We start from the raw sequence: 22,475 nt of genomic DNA, 5'->3' as shown, positions 1-22,475 counted from the left end.
GAAACTAACCCATCTATAGACTTAAAGTCCACACTTCTTCCGGCATAACGTTCACAGAACTGGTGGAGGTGCTGGTGGAGATAGCCCTGATTCTGTTCAGAATTCTCCCCACTAAATGAGCAGAGAGCCTGGAGTGCTGGTCTCCAGCTTCCATAACCCCTGCACTCCTGCTGCCCCACTCCTACAATCCTCAACATCTGGGAAAGAGTCAAGCTCTCAGAAGGGGCTATTGTAAGGGGTAGAAACATGAAACAACCAGTTTCCTACCGCCATCCTGCCTCGCCCAACAGAAATAAGGCATAGAAAGCTTTGCCTTATCCTCACAGAAGTAAAGCTATGGACACTAGTCAGATACAAACGAGCCAAACAGGCTCGGGCGCCCAAGCAGATGGAGGGATCCAGGGATCCGAATCACCAACTAAACCTCTGCTTTTATGTCAGATACTTCACATTCCAAACATCTTAAAATCTGAAGTGCAACCTACTCATGAGTTGAGAGCCGTGTATACAGCCGTGTAAACAGGAGTGAGCCGGTGCGAGCATTCTTAAGGGAAGACCTCAGCTTCACCGGAGGCAAATATCTGGTCCAAACAAAACTCCAAATACCAACCAAACTTGCCCTCCTCTGAGTTCTTAGCGCTTAGTATCTCTAGTTCCCTCTCAGCCAAAGCTGGGATTACCTTGCCACACAATGTAAGTTGTCATCCTTTTATACTTTGAATGCGGAGGGAGGGAGGAAGAGAGGGAGGGAGGGAGGGAGGGAGGGAGGGAAGGAGGGAACTCTGTAGAAGCCAGAGGACAACTCCAGCTGTTGTTCTTCAGGTGCCTCCACCATGTTTTCTGAGAAAAGGTATCGTATTGGCCTGTGATTCACCACATAGGCTAGGCTGTCTGGTAAATCAGAAAAACCCCAAACACCCCCTCTCTGCCCCCTCAGAACTGTGGCTCTAAGCAGGGGACTCCATACTCGCTTTCTTAATGGGGGTCAAACTGGGGTCCTAATACTTACAAAGCGAATATTTTGACTAATAAGCTGCCACCCATCCCAGCATCATGCATTTTTATCTTTATCACCCAACAAAATTGTAAGCTTGTGTCCTCTCATCTTGCTTACCATGGAAATCACACTAAGCAAGGCTACCTCAATTAGTTAGCCACAGGGGGAAGAATGGAAACCAGCCAACTAAGAAAAAGAAAAAAAAAGTGAAGATCCTGCTTAGATATTCCTCATGATTCAAGCCTCTTCATCTTCCTCCTCATGCACAGGAGGATCCACAACCTCTTCTCTGCTTCACCAATGACACTGAGCTGCAAGGGTAGCAAGGAAGGACCTGAGACACACATTCACTCATAAACTCTACCATTGAGTTGGCCTATTTATCCCAGCTAACCATGGACAATTTTAGCCATCTGAAAACATTTTATAAATCCCTCAAAACATTTTATAAATCCCTCCTTAAAGTTTCCCTACCTACTAGAACCAGCAGGCGAGTAAGACAAGATTACTGTCTAGTTGTAACGGTTTGAATGAGAATGGCCCCACAGGCCCCTATTTTGAATGGTCAATCCCCAGTTGATGGAACTGTTTGAGAAGGATTAGGAGGTGTGGCCTCGTTGAAGGAAGTGTGCTGCTGGGTGTGGAGGGAGGAGACTTTTGAGGAAGTCTCACACCATTCCCAATAGCTCTCTTTCTCTCTGCCTTTTGCTTGTAGAACAGATATAAGCTCTCATGCTCCCAGTGCCATGCCTACCTGCCTGTTACCGAGCCAAGCTCCCTTCCGTGATGGTCATGAATTCACCCTCTGAGAGCATACATGCCAATAAACTCTTTTGTTTGTAAGTTGCCTTGGTCTTGGTGCCTCTTCACGGTAATAGAAAAGTAACTAAAACACTGGGTTACCCAAGTTCTCACTCTCATACTGCCAGGAGGAAGTTCTATGTGCCTCTTCCTGGTCTTATCTCTTTTCTCTCCTCAGTCTCCACCATCTCCTGCTGAGCCTCCTCCTGTCTTCATTAATAACAAACTGCTAAAACACTATATATGGTAAGGGGCACATGGTCAGGGCCACATAATACCTCCTCCACAGGCCAGCCATTGGCTGTGAGACAGGAGGAACAAAAATATGTTATAAGCTGTTTATTAACTCTTTGAAGAGTGAGGTAACGGATGACTGAACAAGGTCTTTTTAACCTACTGACAAAGGATAGAAATGACCTTCAGAAACCACATCCTCACCAGATCTATCCCAGCACAACCTTCAAGAGCCCTTGGCAAGGGAGATCTGAGGAACACTGTGGACGTAAGCACTCAAGGACTGGACAACCGATAAGGGGCGATCTCGTAAACTACCTCAGCAGTCAATGTTTGCTCTGGCTCAGACCTGCACGGCAAACCCAGATGCCTATGAGAAAAACACATAACAAAATACACTCAACTCACAAACCAACAAGGAAGCCTTTCCTGTGCTATACCGTTCCAACAGCACTGCCAACTCTGATGGCCCTCAAAAGCAGCCCTCTGGAAAACAGCAATCATCACCGGTGGACTCTTCCCAGGTGATCAAGCTGATAGATGAGGGACAGCTGACACTGATTGGACTAAAAGAATGACTTCACTGACTTTAAATTCATTCCACATAATCAAGTTTCATTGGTGCTCCTCGGTGCTCATAAATAATTCACTTTCATAACAGCGAAAGCCAGACCAAGAAAATGTCACTTCAAAAAATGCAAGACTTAAATGTAAATCCTACCTGAATTTCCTGCTCTCAACTTCTCTGACCATCTCTCCTTATTTCTGCCCCATGGTGGAGGTATTTTGCTAGCCTTCAAGCCTGCTTCTAGCTCCCAGAAAACTCTTGAGAACTTGGGAGCTTCAGCCACCTATAGGAGTTCACAGCCTACTTCTAAAGCCAATCTAGAGCCAACTCTTTACAGGAGGGTATAATCCAAAGAGGCTGGGTAGAATATCTATCAGCAATCTTAGCGGCATTTGTCAAACCCCCAGAGCTAGCACATCCACCCTAGACCCCTACCACCCTCCCTGACATTAAATCTCAAGGTTGGAAGAAAATGCAGGACTCACTGTGTTAAAGGTTAAGAAAAGAGGAGGAGAGAAAGTGACAGTCTTTGTAAGTCAAAAGCTGGGAAGATGTGACCTGACTCGGCACATCCTATTGTCATGCAAAACTCCCGGATCCTGAGGCTGCCTTGTGCCTTCCTCTTTTTACCTGATCATCCCTGCATCTCAGCATCTCGGTCTGTCTTAAATGGGAAGGCACAGAGGAAGGTCAGGTTTGTATTTATTTGAATATATTATCCCAAACAAAACTGTAATAACAGGAGTTGAAGAGCTCGCAAACAGAGCGCTACTTTTAAAACTGTCTATACCCCAAGCTTGCTAACAGAATCCGAGCAGCCCTTAAGAAGCCACTCACAAGCCACTCACCTTTAACTTGTGAGCTGAAGTGGGATCTGAGTACAACCCCGACTACCACTTCTTTATAACTGACAGAACTCGTCCTCTGCAGCCCTTTCCCTATAATCTAGTGATTCTCAACCTTCCTAACGCTGGGACCCTTTAATACAGTTCCTCATGCTACGGTGACTCCCCAACCATAAAATTAGTTTTGATGCTACTTCATAACTGGAATTACTTTACTGTTCTGAATAGTAAGTAGATGTATTTCCCGATGGGCCGAGGTGACCTCTGTGAAAAGGTCATTCAACTCCTCGCCCCCTAAAGGGTCTCAACCCTCAGGCTGAGAACCACTGCTATACTCTGAGGACTTAACAACAGCACCGACAGCGCCCAGCGACAGTGCCCAGCAAGATCAAGTCGTGGTTTATCCAAAGAAGTTCAAAAGCCTCCCAGTGAGACTGGGTCACCTCCAAGGTCTGAAACCTACTCATGCCAGGCAATCAGGTGAGTGAGGCTCAGAGACCCGCAGGCTAAGAACTGAATACCCATAAGCCCTGTATCATTATGGGCAGTGGGCACCAAATGCCATAGTCACTATATAGCCAGCAACAAACCTACAGTGAAATTAATCCTGCAAGACAGACTTCTCCAGCAAGGTTAGGGGCTCTGACTTTTTGTCCATTGTCAGTGTGAACAGCTTCACCCTGAGCTCCAGCCCACCCCTAGTCACCATCTCTGGCATCCAGTGACTCTTTGGAAAGATTTCTTTTTTCTTTTTTTCCCCCCTCAGCAAACAAGAAGTGTTTGTTGCGCTACAGAAACATTCTTCAGAGAAAAGTATACATTCTCAGAATTCCACTCATCAACCCGTATGGCCATCGAGGCCAGAGCCCTGCTGTGTTCATAAAGTGGACAGCTAGGAAGAGGTTATCAGTTGGGGGAAGAGGGCAAGATCCATCCGCACTGATGTGAGAAGGAGGCCCCTCAGGCCCCCTGGACAGGCTGTGCAACTGTGAGGAGGTCTACCAAGGAGGTCTACCGCTGGGCATTTCTGCTCTGTTCCCGCTTCCCTTCCCGGGTCTGAGGGAAGCGACACTGGATACTTCCTGGCTGCTTCTGCTCTGAAGCTTCCCCCATTCGTTATTCAGAAGCTCCTGAAGGGAACAGAGACATATCACAGAATAACCCAATTATCTCAAACCCACCGAGGGATGGAACTAAAAAGATTTCTCTATATCCTATCTGATAACATTTACTCAGCAAAGCATAAGGAGGCCATTCAGGGGTCAAAAAAAAAAAATTCCGAGAAAACATCCTATGGAGTCACTGCCCCAGGAGCAGGGCTAGGTTTTCCTTGTCACGGGGACCTGACTGGTCACCACCTGTCTCCTTATCACAATCCTTCCAGAGAGTAGGGGCACCAGGAGACCTAATTCAAAGGCTAGAACTGCCCAGAGGTGTTTGTGGGAGGACCGATCATCTTCCTTTTTCTAGTCTTCTCTTTTTTTTTTGGGGGGGGGGCTATGCTCTTTGTAAGCTGATCTTTTGCTCTCTCACCCTTTTTTACTACCAAGTGCAACCCTGCAGCCACAGCCGCTGAAAAGAAAACTATGCACTATGAGGAAACCCAATTTGGGCAACCTGACTCCACAGACCAGCTGCCAACAGGAGATGCATCAACTTGGGATAGGGGCCTCCTTCGTGACAGCCTCATGCTCAAGTAAACGTTGTCTTATTTAACGATGGCTTCTAAGGGCAGGAGTAGTGGTGTTGGCGATTGCATTACATTACACGGCTATAACGATAGCACACTGTCATTGTGGCCAATCTCTACTCCTGCCCCACTTTCAAGCTTCATAACCTAAGGAAGGGTGAACACACATGGCTTTAGTGTATAGGGAAACTACTGTGCAACCCTAGCTACTCCATTCAGTAGGATTTGCAAGATAAACTTGAGGCAGCTACATACGGGGTCAGTCTGACAGTGTCTCTAACCAAGGCTGAGTATCAAGCAACCAAGTCACTAAACACTGACTGTCTCTGCTGCCATCCCACGTGGCCCCATGGGGGAAAAACAAATGACAGGAAGAAGAGAGGACCGGGGACCGAGTGCTTGTTTGTGACCAAGGCAGAGGAACAACAAGCAACTTCTGTTCAAGAATGAGAAGAAACAGAAGCCCAGCTTCCGGAAGAGGGCCTGGCATTCCTGCACAGCATTCTCCCGCCCACCTGATCCCCTGGAACGGAAGGAAGAGCTGAGAGAGGACACAGAGAGCCACTGTTTGTTTCCTGCAATGAGCTAGAGGAGAAGAAAAAAATAAAAAACAAAACAACCAAACATAACAAAGCAGGAGAGGAGGCCGGGTGGAAAAGCCAAGACGGTGGTGGTCTGACTGCATATGCACGCACGCATAAACACACATGCACGAAGGAACACTCACACGCAAACGTGCAAATGCAAACGCATGTGCGCACACAGACGTGTATACACACAGCTATTATTACCCAAAGAGGAGCATAAATAGGCAGAGGCTCCAGCCTGGAGCAGATGGCTGCTACCTTCAGTATGTGAGATCTGCAGTTGTCACCAATAAAAACGTACCTCCTTGTTTTCTTTACTAAAAGCCTATACCCACTCACTCTCTAACCATTTTAATGTTCTCAGAAGGGGTGGGGGGGTGGGGGAGTCAAAAGATCGTGTTTAATGTCAAACAAAATCAATGTCAAACAAAAATCTGTTGGTATTTCTTAAATTCTCCCAAATACCAAGTTTGCAAGCAGAATAAATTCAGAGAGTCTGATAACAAATGGAGTCTACAGACACCTATAAGGTCTCTCTCTAGTGGCATCTGGATAGATGTATGTACGTCACTGAGTGTTCTTTAAAGATATGGCTTATCTGGGCAGACATGAAAATTTGAACAATTCCAATTAAATTAGCAAGAACCACTCGTACACTATGCTCTGCTATTTATGATAACTCAATGTTTGCAATTTAGGAAAGGCAACAGAGAAAGACCACTTAAGGAACGGCAGTATGTATACACTTAAGGGATGGCAGTACATATACAGTTAGTTCAACTTAATGCTCGAAATTTTATACGGTCTCCAAATGCAGCTATTTTTAAAATAGCAGCAGCTTCTGCCATTGGCCAAGAATTCACCCAACGCTGGGCAGTGTGCTGGGGGCTTTCCGGGTACCACCTGAACATCCCTGTTTTGTGGATGGCAGACAAGCCTTGCCTTGCTGCTCCTTGTCAAAGGGGGAACATTCTACCACAGGGCCGAGCTCAGAGACACCCTCCTTAGACCCCATCACTGGCCAAACTTGACCTTTGAACCACGATACACCAGAGTCGAGCTGTGCAGTCCAGAATGAGATTAGCCACAGTCCCATGTGCTCTATGTTAACCTTACTCTAGTTGAGGATGCTACACTGGCTTGAGAAGACCAAGATAAGAACAGAAATGCAAACAAAGAAGGGGGCTATCAGGAAACAGGAAGAAACCAGAACCAATCTACAAGTAGCCAAGAGATAGAAGGGGACATAGAGTGCTCTTCAGAAACCTCAAGTTCAAAACAAAACCAAACCACTATGAAGATGTCCCCTTGTTGCCCCTTCTCCCGCCTCTCTCCACGTGCACATGGCTGGCCCCTTTCCCCCTCCCTTCCTCCATCCACCCCTGCCTTTCTCTGTCTCTATTACCCTCAACTCCCCTCCCCCATGCCCTGAATAAACTCTATTCTATACTTTGAGAGAGAGAGAGAGAGAGAGAGAGAGAGAGAGAGAGAGAGAGAGAGAGAGAGAAACTAACTTCTAAAGTGGGTCCAGAAGAATGACAGCCCAGCGAAGGCACCCAGCCCAAAGCAAAGCCTCTCTAGAACTAGATACATTGCTCTAAGAACTACGGCTCGCTAGGCAGTGGCCCAGAGACACGTGGACACAAACAACTGCTTTAGCACCTCAGTACCAGGGGTTCACAATCAGGATAGAATGCAATCTCCACACCAGGCTATAAAAGGCATATAGCACCGAGGCCCAGGGCATGTGACCCCTTCTAAATAAAGATCACCCCCACAGTGGGAGCAGCTGACCAGAACAGAGGCTTTCCCGGGGAATGGAGACAAGCTCTTAACACAATGTGAAAGCCAGAGGCCTCTTGTTCAGCTCTGGGTCTGCCTACCCAACATGGTCCATGGGCCTGTCTCATGGTCTACATCATGATCTATTTTAGCAGTCTACAGCAGCTTGGTGGAAGACTCCACAGCATTTCCAGACATACTCTGGGTCTTCCTAGGTAGCTGAAGATTAAAAGTTAAAATCCTGCCAAACACATGGCTGGACTCTCACAGGGCAAAAACTCCAGGGGATTTACAAATGCTTCAACAAACCCTTCCACTTTCTCCCCAGGGGACATGTTCTACCAGCCTGCAAAGAAGTACAAAGGAACAGGAACAGGGAAGCAATTCTCTCTCCGCCTGTGCTGCCCTGACGACCAGTGTTTGATAAACAAGACTTAAGAACGGCATGGGGAAGAACAAAACCCAGAATTATCTGGTGTACACCACCTGCCCTCATTTTGGTAACGTTTTCCCGTCGATAAAGGGAGCAGAGGACCACCCTGAAGCTCCAATCCGCAATGACCATGGTTTCTCGGTTTTTTTAGGGTGGAGGGAAATGCAATACCTTGCATGACCACTACCTCAGCCAGTGGTCTATCTGGATTAAGACTGGCCGGGCAGCTAAACTGGCTTCCAGTGTAGCCAGGCTCATGGCTCTGTGGATTTTCTAGCAAAGGCTAGATGGGGTGCTGTGAGCCAGTCACAAGCTGTTGATTCTGGCGAGCCAAGAGGCACTCAGAGGCCAAGTTTAGCAGTGAGGTCTCAGGCTTTACTTTTGTTATCTTTTATTTGATGTTGTTTTGTTTTTTCGGAGGAGGTGTCCTCGCATGAAATCAAATACCAGAAAAGCCTCTGTGTCAAAGCATCACTTTACGTAAATTCACTGAGAAGCCAGACAACCACAGGTACTCAGGAGGTGTCACCGCTGCCCCTTCCAATACAGGGCCAGCTGGCCTTCGGCAAATGACTGTATATCCTAGGGAACAGCTTCTAGGGCCAGAAGCCCAACCTTTTTAGACTTCTGCATCTTGGCCCTGAGAAGGGGAGTTCTGGTGCTCTTCCCCGCCAGTTTGGAACTAGAGATGGTGACAGGGTCAGAGGAAACGTCAGAACCACATTTTATGATCTTACCATCTTTAAGCCGGCTGGGGCCTGTCACTGCATACTGTTTGTTCTTTGCTTGGGGGAAAGTGGACCTTCACAAAGTAGGTGCCATGCTCACCCCTGGAGTAACAGCCACGCATAGATAAGATACAGCTAGAATTCACAGAACAGTGTTTAAAAAGAAAAACAAAAAACAAAAAAACAAACCTACCTTTCCAGGTGCTAGGACTAACAGAGGCTCCAAAGCCCTGGAGTCTCGTGAAAAGGCAAGGCTGGAGCTCACCTCAGTCTCAGATCTGAGATAGAGGGCGGCAGACTGGTTAATACAAAGATGACTGGGAAAGGGGGGTCAAGGATGCTGCCTGCAGGAGTGTGAGGGGCAGTAAAATGGGGGCAGGGAGCAGCACCAAGGATCCTACTCCTTGGTTAAGGACCCTACTCCAGAAGCGCAGGTGAACAACAGAGCTACTCGAGGCATGGGACATTCATGGGTGACAAGTGAAGTGGGAGGACACAGAGCAGGAGACTGGAGAAGCTCAGTGTCACCGTGTCCACAAGGGGTAGGGTAGAAAATGGCAGACTGAAGCAGACCTTGGGACGGTAAGGGCTTGGATGGCCTATTAGAAAGGAAGCAGGCCCTAGTGGTGGTGCTGCTGGCATGATCGTTAGCTAGGGGAACAAGAGCGTTGACACCCCACCACCACCACCACCACCACCACGGGGAGGAGAGTTATGTAGGACATTCCATGGGAATGGTCTTCACCTGTAGTTGAAAGCTCAAATAGAAGTCAGGGAGTGGTAGTACACACCCTTGATCCCCAGCACTCAGGAGGCAGAGGCAGAGGCAGGAGGATCTCTGAGTTTGAGTCCAGACTGGTCAACAAGTCGAGTTATGGGACAGCCAGGGCCACACAAAGGGGGAAAAAAAAGGCTCAACCAGAGGCCTGGACTTGAGATGGTATTTGAAAGATAAAGACAAGAGGATGCTAAGGAACCAGTAAATATAATGAGTAGAAAGAAGGGGGAGAGTCTGTGGCCATGTCTTGGCCTGAATGATTATGTCTTCCAAAACTCCTATCCTGAGATCTAGTCCCTGAGCAAGTGGTACTAAGAGGTGAGGCTTTGTCCTTACCTCAGGAGGCTGGAGCCCTCACAAGTGGAATAGTGCCCTTGTGAAAGAGACACCAGAAAATGCCTTACCCCTTTCCACCACATGAAAGATGGTGGTGGAGGGCTTTGAACCCAGAAAGCAGGTCCTCATCAGACAAAGAACCTGTCAGCCCCTTTCCTTGGATCTCTGGTCTCCAGAACTATGAGAAGTGAATCCATTGTTCATAAGCCATCCAGCTTGTGACATTCTGCTGTAGCAGCCCAGATGGATTAAGGCCAGAGACAACGAAAGCCTAGATGGAGAAAAGGCCAAAAGAGCAGCCACCACAGGTGGCGGAGACACAGAAGCCATTTCAAACAAGACAGGAGGCAAGGACTGACCATCAAACGTGAAGGCACTGACAGTTATTCCCCTATTAATTCCCCAACACAATTCCTTTCGGGGGCCCCCTCACTGTTTAGGAACAACGCAGGCCTGCATAAAAATCACATAAACAAAGAAATACAGAGGTTGTAACAGGTAGAGTGGCCCCTCGTTAGTGGGCTGCCTCCACACTGCCAGTAGATACGACCCGGGAAGAGTGAAGATACATTATGGGGTAAACTGATCAAGTGGTCTCCTTTACAGCATCGACTTCCCTCGTATTCTTCACTGGGATTTCCTTCCAGATGCTGATATTCCCAATCCTCTGCCACCAGCCAGCAGTAATAGTTTACTGGGATTCCTCAAATATTCATTTTGAATGGCGTATGTGAACTCTGAAGTGGGCATTCTGTGAGGGCTCGATGCCCTTGCCCTGGATCCTTGAAGGATGATGGAGGGCTCTGACTGAAGACAGCACGACAGAAGCCAGTTGTCTAGGAAGCCACTAAGGCCCCACTCTCCAAAGGAAAGAGAATGCCAGCCATCTGTGTTGTAAACATTCTAGTGGCCTTATCCAGAGTAAAGAGAAGCAAATGAACTGATTTTAATAAATAGCACGTTTTACTCTTTCAAGTATATTCATCGGAGCATAGAATCCATTTTTTTTTTAATCATGTAGGCAATATTTCAAGGATTACATCCTGGAAACCCTTCGCTCAAAGCAGGGCTTTCTTAGGGCAGGCCACAAGGGTCAAGTGCTCCACTCAGGCACGTGTGACTGGTACTACTACACATATGACAGCATAGACTAGAACAGGAGTCTACGCAGAGGGAAAGCATTCTAGCTGAATTAGAAAGGCTACAGGAAGCTGTGACCATGACTAAGTTTTCAGGACAAGGTAAGAAGACAATATTCTTGAATGGAGTCAGCAATTTTAAGTACTCCATTGTGAAACCACAGAACACGTCATCAGGACTGGTACAGCAGCCAAGGAAAAGGCTGCAGAACACGGCCTTGGGAAGACCAGTTCTAGCCAACAGGCACTCTGGCGTCAGGCCGGCTGTTTTCTTTGTTCTAATTTAACCTTCCATGGACTCTATGAGGAAGACAGGATCCATGCCATTTTGAAGATGAACAAACTAAACCCTACACATTTAAATTGCTTGGTAATTCCTGGCTACTGGCCCTGGACTCTGACCCAGAATACAGGCCTTATCTCTGCCCCTGACTTCAGAAGCTGCTGAAAAGCCACAGTGAGAGCAGAGCATCTGTGGGGTCGCTGAGCAGGTGTTAGCTAATGATGCTGCGAACCGCACTTCCCTTTCGTGCAGAGCTTCTACGTTTCCAAAACACTTGCCTGCCCATACGTAGTTTGGCCACCATGACAGAGTGGTGTGGCTGCCGTAGTACCAGCTCAGGCAAGCTGGCCGGTCGAGTCGTCACACACTCTTGTTTCTGTATCCAAATCTGATGATGCTTTTTAAGATAATTTTTTCCCCCAAATGCCAAGGCTACTTTAAAAACAAAATGTTGAGGGCTGGAGAAGAAACTCAGTCCTTGAGAGTACTGGCTGCTCTCCCAGAGGACCCAGATTTGATTTCAAGCATCTTCATGGCTCACAAATTGACTGTAACTCTGGTCTTTCCAGGGACACTACACTCATACATGGTTAGCAGTCATACATGCAGACAAAGTACTCAAACATATTAGATAAATAAATAATTTAAAAATAAATAAAAACAAAATTTTATGACAATGGACAAGAACTCATTCCTATAATCCCAGGACTTGGGAAGCTAAGGCAGGAGATCTGCCATGAACTCAAGGGTAGCCTGAGCTACATGTCCAGGTTAGTCCCAACTACAGACTGACACCCTATCTCAAAACCAACAAAAAGGGTTACAGTTTTTTTTTCAAACCATTAATTAAGCCAAGCATAGGGAATTGTTTTTAATCAATCAGAAAAGTATATTTCACTCAGCTATTCAAAGTACTAGTCATTGGAATACTGGCCCTACTAATATCTCTTATACACACCCACACACACAAATGCATACACCTTACCCCCTACACATTCCACAGACAAACACAAATCAAATGACAGAAGGCATCAAGGTGTGTGACCTACTCTGGCCCCAACTCCAGGCATGATGAAATAATAGCTACCTGAGAGAGCTGGTCTTCCATTTGTTGATACACACTTCAGAATTTAGACAAATGTATCCATCTGGGGGGGGTTGTGAGGGATTTATGGGCCAATCTTCATAACTAGCCGGGTATATGGACTCATTGAGTCTTTAACTGGTCTAGCCATAAAATAACAGCTAACATGCTAAGGGAAACCAGGGAGGAGAGAGAACCTTGCTGGCAACTACATCTAAATACTGCTGAATTACTGAATTCAATACAGCCAATGCCCTGAGCCACAGCTACAGGCTAGCTAAAAGTTGATTTTCATGTCCTTTGTCACACCCAGGTATGAGTTTAGGTATTCTACAAAGAACAGACGCATATTACAGGTAAACAAACAAGCTTTAAACACCACCATGAGACCCTGGGGTCACTGAATGTTTTCCAAGTTCTCTTCACTAAGTGTCTGCACAAGACTTCCACAACAGGTGTACAAGAAAGGAATGAAAACCCAAGGGTTCAGAAACGTCCCCTCCTATAGAGCTGCCTGAAGTAGAGAATGGACCTAGGACTCGTGGAAGCTGGCATGCAGGCATCTGATCTATCAAGTGTTTCATATTAAACCAGATTTCCTGCAGCATCAGGGTCCTGAGAGCCAAGGATCTCCTTCTCAGGACACGGGTGTTAACACTTTTCCTTTATTTGTGAGAAGGAATCTTGCTCTACAAAATGGTGGTGGTGGTGGTGGTGGTGGTGGTGGTGGTGGGTGGTGATACTATAAATCCCTTTACACAAAGGGCACAGGCATTGAGCTGTAAGAAGTGCCTGTTTGTCTAGAGTCAGAGACTTGCAAAGCACACCACGTCCCCTATCTCATCAGAGCAGTTGAAGGTTAGTAAACTTGTAGCCTCCAGATGCAGCGAATTATTTCTAACCAGACTTGACAGCAGCCACAGCAGCCTCCATCCAGGCTCCGGTCCTGTACTCTCAGAGATCCCCATTCACAGAAAAGCTAGATAAGACCCATCCCTCCCCATCCCCAGGAAACACTTCCACTAGGCAGTGTGGAGATGTGAGAGAACTTCGTCCTGCCCCACCAAAGACAAAGGAGAGGAGGAGAGAGAGGAAGAGGAGGAAGAAAGCACGAAGCAGAAAGTGGAAGTCCCCCGTCTGCCCACTCTTACTTTTCTGGCAACGATTTGTGGTCCAGCAGCGGTAGTTGTACTCATTGTTGATGGTGGTCTTCTCACACATGGGCTTCTCCTCCAATGTCCCTGGACACAGGTCCCCACATTCCTTTGGGGGCTTGTTCCCCACAATGTAGTTATTGGACACCGCATCCAAGATGAGAGACCAGTCTATGGTGGAGAGGTAACAGAGGTCGGCGTTCTTCTCAATCCTGATGGCCCCCCGGGTAATGTTCCTCAGATTATAAAGCCCAATATCCTTGAGATTGGTCATCTCGAAGATGACCAAGGCGTAGTTGTAGAAGAGTTTCCAGCCCCGGATGACTGTGAGGTTGGGGAAGAGGTCTCCCAGGCTCTCAAGGCCAGCCACTCGGAAGAGCAGCAAGTACTCAGTGATGACGGTGAGCTTGGGGAAGCGGTAGCTTCGGTAGTCCTCGGCCTTGGAGATGAGCAGGATGTGGAGGAAGCCCTCGATCACCGTGCAGTTTTCCAGGCGCTTCAGCTGCTGATAGTCGTTGCGAATGTCAATGCCGGGCCCACAGACTGAAGGGAGACAAGAGGGCAAAAGCGGGGCATATGGTTAAACAGAGATCACTCTTAAGATGACTTTCTGATAGGACTTGTATCATTATAAAAGAAGATGACTGTTTTTTCAGGGCACACTAAGGAGGTGTGAGCAGCAGAGTGCACACCCACACAGCTACCTGGTTACTGTCACTCAGCTGCCTACGCTGGCCCAGATGCCGTCCGACATACTCACTGACCTGTGGGAGAAACTGCTACATTAACCATCCAAACTGAAGCTTTCAGTCCAAGGTCACAAAGGGTTGTGTGCAAAAGTTCATGCTACAACCCAAACTAGCCCAGTGTCGCCAAGGTTCTCAGTCACAACACCTACACAAAAAAATCTGCAGCCAAGGTCCTACAATTTCTGTGTCTGCCAAAAAGGACATCAAGCAACGAAGTCTACTCAAGAAGAATCATTGTGACCCAGAGAGCAGACACCATTTAATATAGACCAATTGGACCTGTAACCGGGAGGCTCAAAAACGCACATAAAAGAAATAGCTGAAGAAAACTGAAAGAGGCGCAGGTTCGCAAAAGTAACGCAATGTGCTGTGTTGTTAACAGAGTAAGATGTTGCCTATACTAGTGATCGCAACAGTCACAGATAAACAGCCTTCATCTACCTGCGCCAACTGTCCTTTCTCTGCAAATAATAAAATCAGGCACGAGCATATTCATGCAAAGACTTGTCTCACTTAACTAACACAAACATTTAACCAATCTAATGTTTTTTCCAAAGGATTTTTAAAAAAGAAAAGCCAGGTGCCTGTGGGGTGGCTCAGCAGGAAAGGGAAGCTGATAAGCAGTCCTCACTTCCATCAGATCCCTAGAACCCACTGTGAGAGAGACAACCCCAGCACGATCCTTCCCACATGCATGTGCACGCGTGCTCGCTCACTCTTACACGCACACACACACAGGCGCACTTGTTTTCCTCTCTCCCTCTTTAATTTAAAAGGGGAAGCTTGTTTTATTAGAGTGATTTGGTTTTGGCTGTCTTAAGATTTATTTATTTATTTATTTCAAATATGTGAGTACACTGTCGCTGTCTTCAGACACACCAGAAGAGGGCATCGGATCCCATTACAGATGGTCGTGAGCCACAATGTGGTTGCTAGGAACTGAACTCGGGACCTCTGGAAGAACAGTCAGTGCTCTTAACCGCTAAGCCACTCTCCAGCCCAGAGAAACTTGTTTTAAATTATTAATACATACTAGTCCCTTGTTCTGATTCTCTACTGTTAATTGTTCATCTCTAATTTTTCATATTATAAACAATATTCCAGATATCCAAGAGCACTTTCTTAGAACAGATCCTGGCAGTGGAGGAACTAGCCCAAGGCATTTGCACATTACAACTTTTTACTTATGTATTAATTTTGTTTCGTTTTGTTTTGTGTCCTTTTGGTAAAGTGGCCTTAATACTAGAACTTTTTGTTTCATTTATTTTTCTTTATTTTTGACTCTGCTATCTGTGTGTGCATCTATGCACATGAGTGCAGTGCCCACGGAGGCCAGAAGGGGGTGTCAGAGTCTTTGAAGCTAGAGTTACAGAGGTTGAGAATCACATAAATTTGGAGGCTGTTTTTAATCACTGGACCATCTTCTAGACTCTAAATCTTTTGTTTTAAAAAGTCTGAACTGTATATGGAAAGACAGCCTTGGCCACTATGCTTTCTTAGCATCTAATAATCCCAACCATTACTAAAGCTGCTCAGGCGCCATAAAGTTTTCTGACCCATGTAATTCATTAATCTGATTCCATGGGCTCATAGCAAAAGACCAGGCACTAAGAGCCATGGCAAACAACTGTCAATATAGACAGAGTAAGATGAATGGGACACGCAGGGAAAGCCTACCCCCATTTCCAACAGGACAAAGTAGAGGTAGCATCAAAGATGGGGTTTTAAGCAGCCTGTGATATTATGGAAGCCAGAGACAGGCAGGGTGACAGGAGGTCACAGATACAAAGAGGGATCAAAGAAAAGGAGGCTGGTAGAATGGTGAGAAGAATCTCAGGAGAGGATGAACGCTGCCTCACAGGATGGAGCCCCTCTCAAGGATCCGAGAGGGGAGAGAAGCCCAAGGGAGGCCGTGTGTGTGTGTGTGTGTGTGTGTGTGTGTGTGTGTGTGTGTGTGAGGGGGGGGGGAATCCAGAACAGTGGAGTGGAGGATAGGAAGCAGACATTCCCTAGACATGACAGCCACTGAAGGAAGGACCTGGGCAATATCAGAGGGTGAGGTAGAAAGCAGAAGAGTGGAGATAACTTGAGAATCCCTTTGGTCTAATTTCCTCATTTTTCTGAAGAGGAAACAGGGCCCCTAAGACAGAAGAAATGGCGCACTTCCTTGGTACTGACCTACTCCCCAGCTCCCACATCTTGATCAGGGATGCTGCCATGTAACTTGCTCATGCTGAGAGTAAGGCTTCCCAATTCAGCCTGTCCTTCACCTGCACACGCGCCATCTAGTAACACCCGCCTCTGGAATTCCCATCCAAACCTAGTGGGTTCTTAGGGGCTTTTCTCATGGTGAACCCCCTTTTCCTCTTTGGGATGCTCACTGCTCACCTCCAAGCCTAATTGTTTCCCACTCGGGGTACGCCCACTTTCTTGGGAGCCTAGCTCCAGGCCTTTCTTCTCATCTTCTCTCCACTCTGCTCACTGCCATCATGGTGGCAGTTCCAGAGGATGGAAAAATCATTCTCTATTTAGTTCTCAAGTTCTGTCTCCAGAGGCTAACACACCGCTTGATACATGGCAGACACCAGAAGACACACACACATGGAGCACAATGAATTGTACCCTGTTGTGGAGCTTGAGTATCCTTGGCCCAGAAAGCAGCACTATTAGTAGGAGTGACCTTGTTGGGGTAGGTGTGGCCTTGTTGGAGTAGGTGTGGCCTCGTTGGAGGAAGTATGTCACTGAAGGCTTGGGCTTTGAGACCCTCATCCTAGCTGCCTAGGAGAGTCAAGTCTTCTCCTAGCAGCCTTCAGATCAAGATATCAAAAGCTCAGCTCCTCTAGCGCCATGCCTGCCTGGATGCTACAATGCTCCAGCCTTGATGATGAAGGACTGAACCTGTGAATCTGTCAGCCAGCCCCAATTAAATGTTGTCCTCTTTAAGAGTTGCCTTGGTCATGGTACCTCTTCACAGCAATGAAAACTGGAACTAAGACACCTGATTTCATCTCTGCAACTCTGATCCAACCACTGTCATCTTTGGCCTGAGTGACAGGAACACCTTCCTCCAACGCACCCCTCTGTCCAGTCCAATCCTGACCAAATACTAAGTCAACAGGATTCTGTAAGAGTTCAGGCCCATCTCCTTCTGTCTCATCTTAGCACATCCTTGCTTAGCACACTTGTTCACTACCTCCAACAGGCTCAGCTCCTCCCTTTCATGGCCTGCTGCCTTTATAGGGCTCCCCTTCACACTACCCCATTCTCTCTTTGGGCCCAGTTCAATTCAAGCATCACCTCCACAGAGGTGCTTGCTCTGTGCTAATGCCTGAGCTTCAACAGTTCCCCAACTATTCTTCAGCTCCCCTCTTCTCCCCCAAGCCTCATCTCTCCACTTCATGTTTACCCAGCCTCTGCTCAATGACTCAAAGCCCACAAGAATAATGGCACCAAATCACTCGTCAGAAATCGAGTGCCCAGTCTAAAATATCTTACTCCTTCTATACCACTGTAAAATAAGTGTATTAATTAGCTCTTAGACTTTACAGGAGTATTGAACTACATCACTGTATTCAACATGTGTTTGACCATATCATAAAAGTATTGTGTGTCAAGTAATTTGGTATTTTACCCAACAAATCATAAAAATTCAGGACCAAGCGAAGAAACAGAGAGAAAGAGACATAACATAGTGTCTTTCACATGCAGTCAGTACAAAGACAGTACGGAGGACCTGTTACCCTCTGCCAGCTGGCCTCATGTCACACAGAGCTGGGACTGGAAGCGCCTTAGAATGAAAGAGCCATTTCCTTATTTACACCCCTCATTCCCATTTATAGAACAAAGGAAAAAATAGGAAGAAACTACCCCCTTGTTCCGGAAGAGAAGATGAGCCCAAGCCACAAAATACAAGGCAGGGCCCAGAAGCCAGCTGCTTTGGATTCTGACCGACACTGCTGGTCTTTGGGTGTTTTGTGACAGAAAAAGAGAGTAATCAAGCTGGACCGTGAATGATAGTACAGTGTTCAAAGGCACAAGCCGCAAACAGGAAAGCAAATGCCCCACGCCTGCCTGTCAAAGAATCCACACACTGGAGAAAGCACTGGAAGGCACGTGAAGCTGACACGCCCTCTGCTCACAGCTGGCAGAGTCAGGCCTGAAACACTCTCTCCCTTTCAAAGCCAACAGATACTTGGCACACCCCAAAGAGACCCCAACACTTGCTTTCAGGATATAAGATAGATGTGAACATGTAAGATCCCAGGTGGCCTGCAAAGAATAGTAAATACACATGGAAATGAAGATCCCCTGGAACAGGGAGAAAGGGCAGTGTTAGGAGCTGAGGGAGGACCCCTGCTGCAGGGTCCGACCTAGGAATGCAGAAGCAAAAACGATGGGAGGCCACCAGTCAGGAGCATGCCACCCAGGCCAAGAATTCATTTCTGCCAAGATGACATCTTAAATAAAGCTTTTCAGGTGCAAGAGTCAAGTCTTTCCAAAAATTCCTAGGTATGTCCTAAAGGTTAACTGGCAGAACTTTTGTTCTGCCAAACTCAACTCTATGTAGTTGGAACACCAATCCCTTAGAGCTTCTAGTAGGAGCAAGGCTGATGGGAAATATCTGACTGAGAAAACCTTCCAAAGCTGGATATCTGAATGTCTGCGTGAGCTTTCCATGTTTAGCATCTACAAAGCGCTTAACTGGGGTTTGAATCCTAGAAAACCCCTTTGGAATGTCTTCTGTTGGCTCATGCCCTCAAAAAAACAAACTCCACCTCTAAGCCTCAACTGCCTCACCTGTAAAAACAGGCTGCTGCTACCACAGTGACGTCAGGCAAGTGCTGGGTCACTGTCCTCAGGGGTACGTATGCTGAAGGCTACATCACTGAGAAAGCATTAGTGACCCCTCCATTCTCTTACCCCAATCTAAATATTGCTAATCTGATGAAGAGAAAGGAAGCTGGCAAAACTACTGGCTAATCTATCAACAACAACAACAACAACACACACACACACACAAGAATATCATTATGTTATCCATTTAACAAAAATGTTTTCAGTTTTGATCAACTTTCCTTCAGACAGTCTTGGTTTACGGTTGGAAACGACAGATACAGAGCAGAATCAGAATCTGGTGCTTACTATGGGTCAATGGAGTAAAGACACATTGGGGAACTAACTCCAATTCTGAGAGTGAGACCCAACACAACAAAGCTTTTGCCTTGTGAAAGAAGCCCAGTGTGGCTTAGCCAGTGGCTCACCCACAATAGTCACGTCTCTTTAAAAAAAAAAAAAAGAATCCACTGGTACCAGTAACTAAGTGAACAAAAACCACTTCTAGATGCCATCATTTTGTTAGTCAAACTGGCAGGGGATCACTGTCAATGAACTCTGCACAGGAGAGTAAACAAACAACCCTTTCTCCAGTAACTGCTGAGCTGATGGGGGAAAATATCCTGCCTGCCGTGCAATGGGCGGGACTCTGGGACCATAGAGAAAGAGGCTCACAGCTCTCTAACTCTAACGGAGCCTGGAAGACGGCTCAGGAGGGGATCTCTGAAGATGGTCCTGCCATACTTTCTGTTTCTAGGACCCCAAATGAGGTCTAACAGAGTGTAAGGGGAAGGCTTCCCAGGCAGTCCTGGAGCCAGTGTGAAGCTGAGTGGGTCGTGGCGGCAGCTGAGGGAACCAACCCCAGGGGTGCAGTAGCTGCAGCAGAGGAAGGACTTAGGCAGAGCAGAGGCTAGAAAACAGACAGAGACATGCACTCAAAGGGCCCGCTTTGTTCTGCATGGGAGACAGGCATTCAAAGGCCCCAGCGCTCAGCAGAACCGTGTTACACCTAGCAAGGAGGCTTGCTAAATCACAAAGTGGTCCTAAAATCTGCATCTGAGAAATTCCACATGCTGGTTTTGATGTTTCAGCTACCATTCTCTGAGACACAAGGAGACCCAGGAAAGACATGACCCCACCTTGTTACGTTACTACTACTTCTTCTTCCTTCTTCTTCTTCTTCTTCTTCTTCTTCTTCTTCTTCTTCTTCTTCTTCTTCTTCTTCTTCTTCTCTCTCTCTCTCTCTCTCTCTCTCTCCCCCCCCCCACCAAGATCTGCAGTGTGACCCATGGAAAACCCTATGTGCATGTATATATTCCCTCCTTCCCTCTCTCCTTCCATCCCCCCCCCATGTGTGTCCCATGCATTTGATTATGCAGGTACACATACCTGCGCCTGCCCATAGAGGAAGCAGAGGGTTGTCTTCTACTGTTTCCCACCTTACTGCCTTTGGAGAGGTTCTCCGTGAGCCCCAAACTTGCCATTTGGGCCAGGTTAGCTGGCCATAGAACTCCTGGACTCCACAACCTCCCCATTCTCCAATGTGAGGTTACAGGTACATGCAGCCATACCTGTTTTTGTTGTTCTTATGTTTTGCTTTGACCCGACTGCTTGGGACTCTAACACAGGCAGGTCTCCATAATTGTATGGCAAGTGTTTTTTACCCACTGAGTCAGAAGCTGAGAAAAATCCCCAGTGTAACCCATATCATATAGACAATGCAGAAAACACACAAAGGCCAAGGGGGAAGAATGGGGGGGGGGGACCAGAGGGCAAATCCACAATCCTCCCACAGCAGCTGATTCGCCTGAGAGCACTATCCCAGAGCTCTGAGAAGAGGACCTCTCCCTGCTGTAAACTGTAACTAGCCAGGAAACCAGACAGGAGAGGGGAGAGTGTTATGGTAACAAGCAGGAGTGATACTCCAGTTTGTCAGAGGAGAATTTCTGTGTCGAGTGTAAACAGACACAATTCATGTTAAGCCTTTTATCTTCATGTGTCAACGCAGACATGTTTACACTGTATATGTACATTTCTCTTTCACACAGACAAGACAGCCCGGCCACCTGACATAGTCAATAAGTGAGGGCAACGGCAGAAATGTAAGGGATTTCCATGACACGGGTGACTTTGAGAACAGAAATTAAAATAAAACAGTGTAATCTGAATGTGCAAATTGTTCTTTGCTGCCCGACAGAAGAGCTGTCTCACCATAGAAAAAATCTAAAAATCTATGCCCAAAAAAAAAAAAAAAAAAAAAAAAAAAAAAATTGCAGCCCTGAACACTGGGGACACTGAAACCAAGGCAAGGAATTTACAGAGACTGATGTGACGCTTTTTATCCTACCCTGCCAATTAAGAAGTGGGAAATTTACAGGGAATTGGTTCCAAGGCAAGAGAACACGCACGCGTGTCCCCTCCACATAAGGCATCTGGAGACAAACAGATCTGTGCAGAACGAAGTGGGGCTCGTTTCTGCACAAGGGCAGCTGTTTTTCCAGATCGTCATAAAAACAACCTGGCCTGCTCAGAGATTCGACATGCCATTCTAGTCTTAAAATACCCAAAAAGTCCAGGACTCAAGGTGTTTGTTCTTTAAAATAACACCCTTGGAAAAGGTTCGAAACCTTTCTTATTATCTCCACTCCCTATGATTGGCATTTCATAAAAAACAGCATACAGGGCCCAGTACCTGCCATGCCACACCTGGTGGGGGAATCCAGAGAAGCAGTGTTCTGCCTCCCTATGAGGCATTGCCCAGGACTGAGCCTCAGCAGGGCATATGTCTTCATGTTCACCTTGTACTACGAACAGTGAACTACACTGCCAGAGCTGGTGTTGGGATTGGGGGGTGGGGGTGTCTTTGGGGAGCAGCCAAGCCCCCACTGAGTATGGGCCTGCAGAGAAACCCTGCAGAGATACACCCCTCCTTTGCTTTTCTCTCTCTGACTTGCTATTTTCTGCTCAGAAGCGGGCAAGCATTCTCCCTGAAGGTTGTCCCTCTGTCCTCCCATACCCACGCACGCTGGCTTTCGCTGTCAGACCGGTTACATCTTTCTGCTTACAGGCCACGTGCTCATGCTCACTCCCTCAGTGTCTTACTTCGCCCTACAAAGTTCCAATTTCCTTAAGTGACCTGAGCTTGTGTTGATGAACCAGTTACCTTTATCTAACTGATAGTCAGGGTGGAAACCACATTCACTCACATGTTCCTCCTACCCTAGGAAGTGATTCTCCATGGTGTGTCAAATTATAAGTCTTGGGCTAGGGGACCTAATTCAGTGGAACAGCCCTTGCCTGGCATGCACAAGACCCTGGGCTCCATCCCCATGTGTGGCTAATAATAATAATAATAATAATAAAACATGTCTAAATAGACATATAAATTATGTGTGTGCACGGTCATATACAAGCCTGTCTGAACCTCCTGAAGCATAGAGCTTCTGACTTGGTG

At 46.9% G+C, this 22,475-nt stretch overlaps 1 protein-coding gene across 2 annotated transcripts in view; it reads right to left on the bottom strand.

The window, feature by feature from the left end:
* Positions 1 to 22,475, bottom strand: part of Igf1r (insulin like growth factor 1 receptor) — a 284,480-nt gene that overhangs the window by 219,803 nt on the left and 42,202 nt on the right. For both annotated transcript variants that reach the window (XM_021166846.2, XM_029479326.1), the window contains exon 2: positions 13,437 to 13,982. In XM_021166846.2, the coding sequence (XP_021022505.1) occupies positions 13,437 to 13,982 (546 nt within the window). The remainder of the gene's footprint in view (positions 1 to 13,436; positions 13,983 to 22,475) is intronic.

Source organism: Mus caroli, chromosome 7 (genome assembly GCF_900094665.2).
Source record: "Mus caroli chromosome 7, CAROLI_EIJ_v1.1, whole genome shotgun sequence".
Taxonomy (NCBI): Eukaryota; Metazoa; Chordata; class Mammalia; order Rodentia; family Muridae; genus Mus; species Mus caroli.
The sequence above is the reverse complement of the archived record's forward strand: the minus strand, read 5'-3'. Positions and strand labels throughout refer to the sequence as shown.